This window comes from Sinocyclocheilus rhinocerous, unplaced genomic scaffold (assembly GCF_001515625.1).
Source record: "Sinocyclocheilus rhinocerous isolate Xijiao unplaced genomic scaffold, SAMN03320098_v1.1 scaffold1782, whole genome shotgun sequence".
Classification (NCBI taxonomy): Eukaryota; Metazoa; Chordata; class Actinopteri; order Cypriniformes; family Cyprinidae; genus Sinocyclocheilus; species Sinocyclocheilus rhinocerous.
Window position 1 is genome coordinate 226,196 of NW_015666960.1, and position 12,403 is coordinate 238,598.

Sequence of the window (12,403 nt, forward strand, 5' to 3'; positions counted from 1 at the left end):
GTTTTTCTTTGCTAAAGTAAGGAAACTTTGCTTCCTTTGCTCCTGTAATCAAACGTTGGTTTTCACGAGACCTCATACGTCATTCCCCCAGAGCTGCTTCCGTGTTGGACTGTTGGCACAAGCTACATTAAAGTGATTATTACGTTTTGAATATGGATATTTTTCGTACAAAAATGCATCAATTTGCTACAGGAGGCCTTTGTTCACCCCCCGGAGCCGTGTGAGACACTTTTAATTATGGATGGGCGCTTTTTATTTAACTTCTTTTGGACTGATGCATGCAACACCCGCTGAGTGACATTAAACAGCTTGAAAGATCAAAGACAATTTTTAATATAACTCCGACTGGATTCGTCTGAAAGAAGAAAGTCATATACACCTAGGATGACTTGAGGGTGAGTAATTTGTGGGCTAATTTTCATTTTTGGGTGAACTAACCCTTTAAGAGCATTTTGCTCACTCACCATCATTGCTCTGCAGGGTTTTTCCCCCTCACATATTACTACTTGCAAGCTTATAAACTGTCAAAAAGCCTTTAAATTTTGTACCGTTTCATCTGTATGATAGCAGATTCACTACCAGTTAACAGAATGAAATAATTGAGATTGCCTTAATATTTTTGAAAGAAATCTATTATGCTCACCAAGGCTGCATTTATTCGATACAATAAAAACAGTAACATTTTGAAATATTATTATGAACTACAATAATGGTTTTCTATTTGAATATATATTCAAATGTAATTTATTCCTTTGATGTAAAGTGGAATTTTCAGCATCCATATTCCAGTTTTCAGTGTCACGTGATCTTTCAGAAATCATTCTGTGTTTAATTGATGCATTAAGTTGATCAAAAGTGACAGTAAAGACATTTATAATGTTACAAAACATTTCTATTTTAAATGAGCTGTTCTTTTGAGCTTTTTATTCCTGAAAAAAATGTATCGTGTATTTCAAAAAAATATTAAGAAACACAACTATTTTCAACAATGATAATAATGAGAAATGTGTCTTAAGCAGCAAATCAGCATATTAGAATGATTTCTGAAGGATCATGTGATACTGAAAACTGGTGTAATGATGCCAAAAATTTAGCTTTGTATCACAGGAATAAATTAAAATTTCAATTGTAATAATATTTCACAATATTACCGTCTTTACTATTTTTTTATCAAATAAATGCATCCTTGGTAAAAATACGAGAATTCTTTCAAAAACATTAAAAAACGTAATTAAAAACCTTTTTCCTGGTACAGTTATGAAACTGTATCATATACTATTGTAATACCAGAGCACTTGATGTATACCACGGTACTGAATGATTACCAGGCATACAGCATGTGGCTTGTTAATGTCACTGATGTCATTCTACATGTTTCTTCTATTAGTAATCAACCTCTTGGAGGTTCTTAACGTCACTCGCTCTACCCGCGGGGTGTCTAAGGTCAAAGGTCGTGACCCAAAGACGCCGGCCTGGCGTTTCCGTTCCAACACGCCTCATCTCAAACTACCCCAGACATTTTTGGACTACCTCTTCAACACCTCACAGGGCGTCCTGGGTTTGCACCTGGTGGGCCGTCAGAGCAGAGGCTCGGAGGCCACCCTCATCTCCTTCACCTCCTCCACCTTCCTGCAGAATGGCGATCGCCCCCTGCTGGAGCTCATCTCCAACACAAAAGCAGACAGGCTGCAGCTGGAGTTCAGGTCAGCGGACGGCATGCAGCCGGAGGTGCTTAAGTTGCCCGCCGGGAGTCCCTTTACGAGCAGAGGTTGGGTGAGAATGGCTCTGAGTGTGGAGCCCAGGCAGATGGTGCTGTATGTGGACTGCCAGGATGCCGTGGTGCTCAAACTGAAAGAAGGGGGACGAATCCTGACTCTGGACTTCCCACATGATCTGCAGGTTATTTTCTCCAGCACTGCAGGAAAAAAGGCCAGCAAGTTCAGTGTGAGTTTACTGATACAAACAAATATGTACCTACATACTAGTGTATCTGGACACCTAAAAATTCGCCATTTTTTGACTTCTAATCAACTGATCCCAATGGAATTTTTAGTAAATTTATAAAGTCAGTTCTCCTCAAGTTCACACGGGTGTTGAGAATAACTACTGGTGAAGTTTTTCACAATAACTACACTATAAAAATTTGGTGTAGGAATTACTCTATTGGGTCATTCTGTGTCAAATCAACCAAATTTCAAAAACTTCCCAAGCTCAAATTTTTGATTTTGCTAATATTTTTTTCTGAAGAAAGATAAACGTATATAGTGATGAAAGCTAAAATATTAAATGTCATGGATGGATATTTACTAAGCAATCCACTGTTTTGTTGAAGGGGGTCAAAATGCCATTTTTCACCTGAGATTCAGAGCCAAATTTCAGGGGTGAAAAAATGACTTCAGCAAGATGGCAGCACACATGATCTGCAGGTTATTTTCTCCAGCACTGCAGGAAAAAAGGCCAGCAAGTTCAGTGTGAGTTTACTGATACAAACAAATATGTACCTACATGCTAGTGTATCTGGACACCTAAAAATTCGCCATTTTTTGACTTCTAATCAACTGATCCCAATGGAATTTTTAGTAAATTTATAAAGTCAGTTCTCCTCAAGTTCACACGGGTGTGAAACTAGCAAAATCAAGCAATATTATGTCTAAAATGTAAGTCACTTATTGCTTTACTAAACTTGTATAAGATGATTATTAAATGTGTTTATGCTGAAAAACTGTACTCTTTGTGTGATATAGATTAAGTTAAATATATTAAATTATATAAATATAAAAAGCATACAGAAGCATTTTTGCCGTCTACAGTTTAGAATGCCTGGAATTTTGAGTTTTAATAGATAAATCAACGTGTGTGCACTCTGTGTGATTTGGTGAGCCTACTATAGCCTACTTGATAATGTCAGATCGCACATCATTACAACAACACATACCATATTATCGCAGATATACTGTATATCGCACACCCCAGACTCGACTTGAGCAAGCACCAGACCACTGATTCGTCAAACCTGCTTCCCTGCAGTCCGTGTTCTTCTGACTTCTGACTATTTTGTAGTAAGTAACGAATATGCTTTGGGAAAATGTATCGGAGTAAAAGTATACATTTTAATTAGGAAATGTAGTGGAGTAAAAGTTGGCTGAAATATAAAAACTCAAGTAAAGTACAGATACTCCCAAAAAATACTTAAGTACTGTAACAAAGTATTATTACTTCATTACAATACACCACTGGTTGAAACTAGAAATGTGTCTCGTTTCCTTGTGTCAAAGCAACTGCATTGAACAGACCTGTCTGTGCCATAAATATTCTTTTTCCAAAGTTTGCGTGCCTATAACTGAAGAAGTATTAAAGATATTGCAATATGATTTTAGATTCTAATTAAGTTTTCTTCTGAAATCTTCATTTTCAAAGCCCTATATCATTCAGTCCCAAAGATATGGGGCTCTCAATGAAACAGCCAATACTTATTTTAATTAAACCATAATGTCTAAAGAATAAATAATGTTACAATTTTCCTCTATCAAAACAATATGCATTTGAGTGCTACAAATGCACTGAAATGGTCAATTTGAGGCACATTGCCTTGCTCTCTGTAGTCTGTTCATAAGATTTGAATCAGTTTCAGGGATATTTGGAAGAAGGGATTTTGTTCATTTTAACAGCTTCTGAAGCTACCAAGAGTTGAGATATGTAGTATCGTGTTTGAAACAAATGCCACTCCTCATAGGAAAGTGAACAGCTATGTGGAAATGGTGGGGAAATATCCATTTTGGCACCAGATGGTGTATTTACAGCATCTATGGAAGAAAAAAACTGTTTGGTTACCAACATTCTTCAAAATATCTTATTTTTGTTTTGTTTTCAACAGAAGAAAACATCTCAATGTTAATTTTTGAGTGAACTGTGCCTTTAAAGCATTCTACAGAGGTGATTGTTCTGGTGTTGTCATTGCTTATCTGTTTTACGACGTTACGGTCATGACTTTGCAATGGGTTGCCATGGTTACAGAGTTCATTGTGTTCATGGCCACAGAACTGACTGTATGTGTTTTCTCATCGTTTCAGGGTGGGTGGCAGACGGCTGAACTCTCCACCAGGGCATATGAGAGGCGTCCGTGGTTCTGTGACAATGTAACAGGCATGAAAACAATAAAAACATTTAAACATCTGAACTACACATGCACATGAAAAAAAAAACACACAGCAAAGCTGAAAATATAGGTCATACAGCTTCTTCTGATGTAAAGTTAGGACCCACAAGAGGGTTTGATTCAGGTTTATAGATATTTACATCTGTTATGTTTTCTTTTTTGGCTATAGGTTAATGTCAGCTAGTGCATTTTTGGGGTGTAGTATTATTTTATAAGGGATATTTATGATTGTTTTCTGGGAACCTTATTACCTTTTTTGCCCTCCAATACTCATGGTGAATTTATGCTTCAGCATTATAGATCATATACTGATGTACACATCTTGAAATTTGTCCAAAATATTCAGGTTAAAAAAAAAGCATGGTTTTCATCACAATATATTCATGTTTAATAACCTGTGTGTTTGCATGCATTTGTGTGTTTGTGGTTATTACAGACTCCCTTCCAGACACAGTCATTCCCATCAGTCCCACCGCAAACTATAACCTGGATATGATGCAAGATCAGGGAGACCGTGGAGATGGCATAGTATCAGCTACAAGATCCCCCATTGAATCAAACATGCGTCTTGGCCAACTGGAGAACAACCTGCATAACATCAAGACCATGCTGGACATGCTGAAGAGACAGGTACATTGGAAACGTATCGCCAATAGGCATGCTGGTGTGTCTGCACTTGGAAAAAAGGACTAGAAAGTACTGTGGTACTATCAATGTTTTTTTGGAAGTGTACCACGACCATATCAGGGTTTGTATAAGGGAAATGTACAATGATAGTCATGTGGTATACAGTATTGAATTACCTTGGAGTACCATGTGAATGTCATGGTAAATGAATATGGTAATTATTTACCATAACAGTATATATGTCAAAGTGCTGTTGTTATCATTAACTAAAACGAAAACTATTAATTGATATAAAAGCTGAAATATAATAAAATGTCAATATTAGATTACAAATTTCAATTAAAAATATTTAATTATTGTTTTGACAGCTAACTGAAATAAGTGATAAAATTACTAAATGAAATTTAACTAAAATTAAGCTAAATAAAATATAATCTATAAATATTAAAAAAACGAATAAAAAAGGACAACAGTACATACTGTATCAAATATATTACTGTTAGCAAACTAAAACTATTTACAAAATATAAACTGAAATAAAGCTGAAAAAAAAAAAATACAAATATTAGATGAAAACTAATCTAATTAGTTTATATATTATATATAATTAGACGACAAAAATGAGATGTTACCTTTCCAACTAATAGAAAAAAATTTAAGTGTAGTCTAAGTCTAAAATTACTTACTGAAATTAAACTAAAACCAAAACTGAAATAAAAGAAATTAACACTTTGTTGAGATATTTGTTTTTTAATTTAATACAAATGCCAAAAGCACATAACAAAGTCACTAAAAATGAAAATGAAAAAATAAAAGCTAATTCAAAATATATTTTGTAATACTTTTTTTAAGGGTGTCATGCTGGATAAGTATACACACGTTTTAACAACTCTCTGTATGTATGTAGAACACGGACCTGCAGGCGAGAGTTGACTACCTGGAAACGTGTGAGTGTTCGAAACGGAATTGCGTGTGGGAGGGACGTGAGATGGATGAGGGGTCCCGCTGGTCTCCTGACAGCCGCACTGTCTGTTACTGCACCCATGCGAAAGTTCAGTGCAACCGCTTGAATGGTGAGTAATCTAACATCCATTACATCAGCATTAGGAATCAAAACACACAATAATTAATTACAACATACATACTCATTAACCATCTAAGCTTTAATCAGCAAGCCAATCATCAAACCATAGATCAGGGGAATTTACATGCACGCCACAAATGAAAATAATGAATCGCATTACACAAATTTATTTATTCTTCATAGAGACTGGTTTTCCCTAAAGTCTTAATCTGTCTGCATCTATCTGTAATGATGGAGTGATGCCAAGTGGTTTAAAATTGATTTGCACTGGTGCACCCCGGTATAAAAACATAAAATAGACATATTCTATTTTGCTTTTATGGTCTGTTGTAGGACAGTTTGATATATTCAGTAAAATGAGTCTTTTTTTGGCACAGAAAGGTGTGATGATTTAATGTGTGTGTGTACTTGTCACACATGCTATGTGCAAATGCCTCGTCATGGTGAAACAGACCTGTAAATGCAATAAAAAGTTATTTATTTCCCCTCTCTTGCTTTCTTTATCTCTTTTCCGTTTTTGCTCTCTGTCTAATTGGATGTGAATGTTTAGACAGAGTGGATTACAGATTCAGAATAGAAGACAATCCAACAGCTGTTTATATCAGTCTTATTCTACAATCTCTCTTACTTTTCTCCATCTTGTTTACTGAAATTGTGATCTTACTTAATGTTACACATATTTCTAAATACATTGTTAACTGTTAAATTTGTTTATTTATTTATTTATTCATTTATTTATTTCACAGCAGTTCACAATTAAAATGATATGTATATATATATATATATATATATATATGACGCTATATGATACTTATGGTATTAAAAAAGGCATATCAGAATGTCTGTATCTGCTTAGATTATTTTGCTTTTATGGCAGCAGCGCTGAAGCATCAAACAGTTATATAATCAATGTCTCAATCATGCTCATTTGTTGAATAGAATATTACATATCGTTTCTCCATTTTATATCAATAAACTGTCTTTGTTTGAAAGAATCCTTAGTTCTGTTTATATACAGTTGAAAATTTATATGAATATGGTACAAAATGATCCTGTTTAAATCAAAGTTGTAAGTTTGGTCAAAAGTAATCATTTATCATATTAAAATAATTATAATGTTTGTTTTAGAATTCCCTGTGTTTCTGTTCTTCCTGCCAGTGACCTAGTTTTCCTGTGTTCCCTGATTAGTTCATTAGTTTCCACCTGTGTTGATTATTCATCTCATTAGTTCCCTTTGTTTGGTTCTTGCTTATAAGCCCTCAGTTCTCCCTTTAGTCTTGATCCGTTCTCCGTCATGTTTAGTTGTGTTATCATCGTCTCCTGATTCCTGAGTTGTTTATTAAAGTATTCCGTGTTTGAATCGCACTCTGATTATTCAGTCCTATTCCTGGTACACTGCATGCTGACAATATATATATATATATATATATAGCAGTGATTTTCCCTACTTACATTTCATTAGGTCGTAAATGTATCTGGTGTCAGGGTTGCCATGGTAAGCAGTGGGGGCCTGGTGTCGTTGCAGACATCCTGGCATCCAGTTTATTGGGTGAGGGGACTGTGACGATTTGTTAATCTAATGAATAACTGATTTGTTAAATCAAATGAAAAATGGTGTGTCTGATTGGTCCAGACGCTACACCACATTACGTGAGCATGCATTGAATTTCTGTTAACAACTCATTTTCAGACATCAGATATCTAGTACAGTCTGGAGTCACTCGTGAATACTCTGACATCTTTATAGTTCATATTGTAGATAAGATTGGATCTGATGTGGGTAGGAAATACGCTTGCAGACAAACACACAAACACACACACACACACACACACACTTTTACCTGCTGTGGTTCATCTGAAATGCTTATCTCAGATTGTGCCCATAGGGGTTTCGTTCCAGTGCAATACAACTTGTGTATGTCTCTGATTGCAGAATGCAGCTTTCATGGCGATATCTATAGAAATGGTGATGTCTTCAGCCCAGACGACTGCAACCGCTGTTCATGTGAAGTATGAAATCTAAAAGATTTGGTCTTTGATCTTCACTCGTGTCCTTCTCTCCTGCTGGCATGTCTTGTGCAACTGTGGCATAGTTTCGTGTGTGTGTTTATTTTCTAGCATGGCAGAGTAGAGTGTAATGTGAATCCATGTCCATCACAGTCCTGTCAGCAACCACCTGCTCCTCAGACAACCTGCTGCCCTGTCTGCCAAACAAGTACCCACAATCCATCTCTACACACACACACCTACACTGTGCTTTGATATATACCAATGAATGAGCAGAGGCGTCATGCCCATTCAAACTGGGCATGATTTTTGAGCCAAGTGGATTTTGAATGCAGCTTCCAAAAGACAAAAATAGCCGAATAATATTTTTGTATATTTCATACAATCACACTGGCGTTATTAGAAGGTGCAGTGCGGCACAGCATCGGCTGCTAAATTCAAATTGTTCGCGCTTTGCCTGGCGCTGATCCAGAGACAGACGCGTTTTTACAGCTGCACATTGTAACAAATCACACACGATTCTGTTGAGCTTATGAATGCAATGACCAATCAGAGGCGTTCAGATGAGTCATCGCGGAAATGTTTTGTTCAGTGCGCACGCATTGCTGAAGGAATTCTGCTCTCTGATGATTCTCTCAACAGAAACAACAAAGTGCAGTTGTACATACGATGCAAGTAGGATATTTATTTCACAGGGTAAACAGCTTCAGTGATTATAATGAGAGTTTTTGAGAGTGCTTAAAATGTTCTTTGATAATGTCAATGTTCTTTGCTTTTTGTACAATGAAAGTGTTATAATTAGTAAATTACAATGTTTCTATTAGATTCACATTAAATACAAAGTCAGTCTTATTAAAAATATTTCATGGCATGACACCCATATCTGGTATAAGTAAAAAGACGGGTCTTTATGCATAGTTACACTATTATATAAAGGTGCAAAATGCATCTACTTACACATATTTGAGAATCTAGATATTTCATATTATAGTTAACACGTTTGGGAATATTTCGAATAAAAAGGGAAAAATAAATAAAACATAAGGCTATATCAGTTATACTTATATACACTTATATACATATTATATATAATATATTATATTACATATTTTATATATATATATATACATTATAAAAGGTGTATTTGTTTTTTCTTCCGTGTAAATATTTAGGATGTGAACATGAGGGTGAAATCTATGAGAACGGGAAACAGTTTGTGTCGAGATCAAACCCTTGCCTCAAGTGCAGCTGCTCTGTGAGTCTACTGTGTGTGTGTGTGTGTGTTCTCCTTGTGGGGATGAAATTGAAATTAAAATTGAAACAAAAAAGAACTGCACCACAAAACCTTTAAAAACCACCCAAGAAAAAGATGATAAAAGGGCTAAGTAATCTCATATTACTGTTCACATATTTCAGAGTATTAGAATACGTCTATATGAAATATAGTAAGTATATATTTAAAGATGCTGCCAGTATAAACCAAAGCATACAGATTTTGAAATACTTTGTTAAATTTTTAATTGAGTGCAAAGGTTAAATGAGGTCAAACAGAAATGGCAAAAGACATTTCAATGATTAATGTATATTTTGCAGATTTTCTGGGACAAAGAATGAGTGAAATAATTATGTTAATTGATGTATTTGAATTGACTTTACCCTGTAAAACCTGACATATGAAATAATAGTCAGTAGTTTTTAAATAGAAAATACATACATACATATTATAAACGTATTAATAGTTATATTATTTTATATGATTTATTATTGTATATTATTTGTGTGTATATATTATTAAAACATACATACAACACACAAACACAAACATATATATATATATATATATATGTGTATGTATGTATGTGCAATATACATACTAAAAAATAAATGACTAAAAAATGAAATAAAAATAAATTAAATACATATATATTATTTGTATTTCATTTTTTTGTTTTAATAATTTTAGTACTTCAACTTATTTTAGTTAGTTGCCAAGGCAATATGTCAAATTTTTAAAAATTATTTTAGAATGTTTTTATTTTATTTTAAGTATTTCATGTACTTGCAATGCTTTACCCTCATTGTTGCCCACATACAAAAAGATAAGTTTAAGTTTAAAGTTAAATAGTAAGTTATTGAAATTTTCACTAATTAAGTAGGTTGTGTGTGTGTGTGTGTGTGTGTTTCTTATAGTCAGGGAATATAGTCTGTAACACTGAGACGTGTCCTGAAATTGCCTGTAATTTGGTGGAGACTGTAGGTGGGCAGTGCTGTCCCAGGTGTCGAAGTAAGTGTGTTGTGGACTTTTTCTACATTTTTGTCAATTTTAATGACAAGTGACTTAAGTTAAGATTGTCTTTAGAAACTCATACTTATCAAAAGATTTTTCCCTTGATATGAAGGTTGTGTCCAGGACAATGTGCGGCACCAACACAGCTCTCAGTGGAAGCTTCCTAATGACCCCTGCACGACCTGTACATGCACGGTGGGGCTTCACCTGTTACCGAGCTGTTTTTGGCCCATCAGTGTTTTATTCTATAAATATAATTTTTCTCTTTCTCTCTCTATAGGAGGGTCTGGTTCAGTGTGAGAGTGAGCGCTGTAATATCCGCTGTAATAGCCCAGCCTCTCCTCCTCCTGGATCCTGCTGTCCTGTCTGTGACGGTGTGTCCAATCTGATACATTAAAACTGTTTCAAACATTTAAAAAGCAAAGAACAGTTGAGAACATGTAATCAAAATTCTGTCAGTTTACTTTTTTGATGCATACTACTAGACGTTATTCCAAGAAAAAAATATTTTTCAGAGTTCACCAATGCCATGATAGGTCTACAAGTTATAACAACAAACATTTATAGAAAGGCTAGGAATATATTGCTTTGGAAAGAAGTGTCTTGGCTATTTATACTTCAAATTAGTTCGATACATTTATTTCTCACAGGTTGCAGTTTGAATGGAATAGATATCTCGAACGGGATGACTCTGCCGCCGGGACCCACATGTGATCCCACGTGTAAATGTGAGGTAAGTTGCGTAAGAATCTGCTTTGCAACTTTTGTTTGTTTATAATTTCTACTTACTTTTTGTTTTATCATATTTTATTATTTGATTTGATTTGATTCAGTATACAAATGTTTTTCAATACTTATATTTTTGTTTATAAACTGCTTGACTGTTATTAATATGTACAGTTTTTATTAATTAATTTAAATTATTTATTCATTTTGTTTTGTTAATGTTTTTCAAAACTTGCATTTTTGTTTGTAATGTGCTTCTTCACTGTCATTAAAACAGCATGTAATTTTTGTACATGTATTTTTATTTTATTTTAGGTTTTAAAATATTTTTAATATATTTAATTTTTTGTGTAGAATCTGCTCCACTTTCATTGATATGTACTTTTTAAATTTTTCAGTACTTATATTTTTATTTATATACTGCTTCACTGCCATTAATATGTAACGTTTTTATTTTTTAATTTAATAAAAAAGTAATTAAATTTTTTTTTAATATTCATTGTTTGTATCTTTGTAATTGATATGTAAATGATTTTATTAATTAATTTTAAATTATTTATTAATTTTATTTTATTGTTTTCAAAACTTGCATTTTTGTTTGTAATCTGCTGCTTCACTGTCATTGATATGTAATTTCAATTTAATTTAATTTTATTTAATTTTATTTTATTTCCCAGAGAATGCATGAACTGATACAATTTTTACTCTGAATGCAGTGTAAATCACTTTGAATAAAAGCGACAAATTAAAAAAATCTCAAATTGATTTGGATGAAATGGTTTTTTAAAATGAAAAATAATTTTTAAAAAACATTTCCACAACTTTTTTTTTCAGAATGGAAATATTAATTGCGTTCAGTACCCACCCTGCCCACCGACTCCCTGTCATAATCCAGTCAGGAGACCAGGAGAATGCTGTGCACGGTATCATCATTTCATCACACTTTTTTTGCTAGAAGAGTAAACAAGACAGAGGTGAAACACTCTTTATTTGACCTTCATTAATCAGTTCTGTGTGTTGGTGTTCAGATGTGAGGAGTGCACTCATGAGGGCGAGGTGTACACAGACGGTCAAACCTTTGTGTCCAGACAGGATCCATGCTTAAGATGTCAGTGCTCGGTGAGTGTTTACTAAAGTGTTTACTATATATATATGATCACGTGAATGTATTTGTTTGTGTATATATGGGTATATCTTATGATGCAGGGTGGACAAGTGTCGTGTGAATCTGCAACATCTTCATGTCTGTCTGCGAGTTGCACGCACCCAACAAAACCACATGACCAGTGCTGTCCGACTTGTAACAGTAAATAAGCATGCAAACATCTTTCTTTTAAAGGGGTCATATGATGCGATTTCAAGTTTTCCTTTCTCTTTGGAGTGTTACAAGCTGAATGTGCATAGATACGATCCCTGAAGTTGCAAAGACTAAAGTCTCAAAACCAAAGAGATATTCTTTATCAAAGTTAAGACTCTGCCACGCCCCCCTAAAACGGCTCGTCCTAACACGCCCCCA

At 34.3% G+C, this 12,403-nt stretch overlaps 1 protein-coding gene across 1 annotated transcript in view; it reads left to right on the top strand.

Annotated features, from left to right (window-relative positions):
- Positions 1 to 12,403, top strand: part of LOC107733266 (kielin/chordin-like protein) — a 41,813-nt gene that overhangs the window by 6,367 nt on the left and 23,043 nt on the right. Inside the window, exons 4-16 of the mRNA XM_016544834.1 lie at positions 4,071 to 4,143; positions 4,593 to 4,786; positions 5,691 to 5,856; positions 7,801 to 7,877; positions 7,986 to 8,082; positions 9,047 to 9,129; positions 10,065 to 10,158; positions 10,274 to 10,356; positions 10,442 to 10,535; positions 10,812 to 10,894; positions 11,722 to 11,810; positions 11,916 to 12,006; positions 12,094 to 12,173. Of these exons, the coding sequence (XP_016400320.1) occupies positions 4,071 to 4,143; positions 4,593 to 4,786; positions 5,691 to 5,856; positions 7,801 to 7,877; positions 7,986 to 8,082; positions 9,047 to 9,129; positions 10,065 to 10,158; positions 10,274 to 10,356; positions 10,442 to 10,535; positions 10,812 to 10,894; positions 11,722 to 11,810; positions 11,916 to 12,006; positions 12,094 to 12,173 (1,304 nt within the window). The remainder of the gene's footprint in view (positions 1 to 4,070; positions 4,144 to 4,592; positions 4,787 to 5,690; positions 5,857 to 7,800; positions 7,878 to 7,985; positions 8,083 to 9,046; positions 9,130 to 10,064; positions 10,159 to 10,273; positions 10,357 to 10,441; positions 10,536 to 10,811; positions 10,895 to 11,721; positions 11,811 to 11,915; positions 12,007 to 12,093; positions 12,174 to 12,403) is intronic.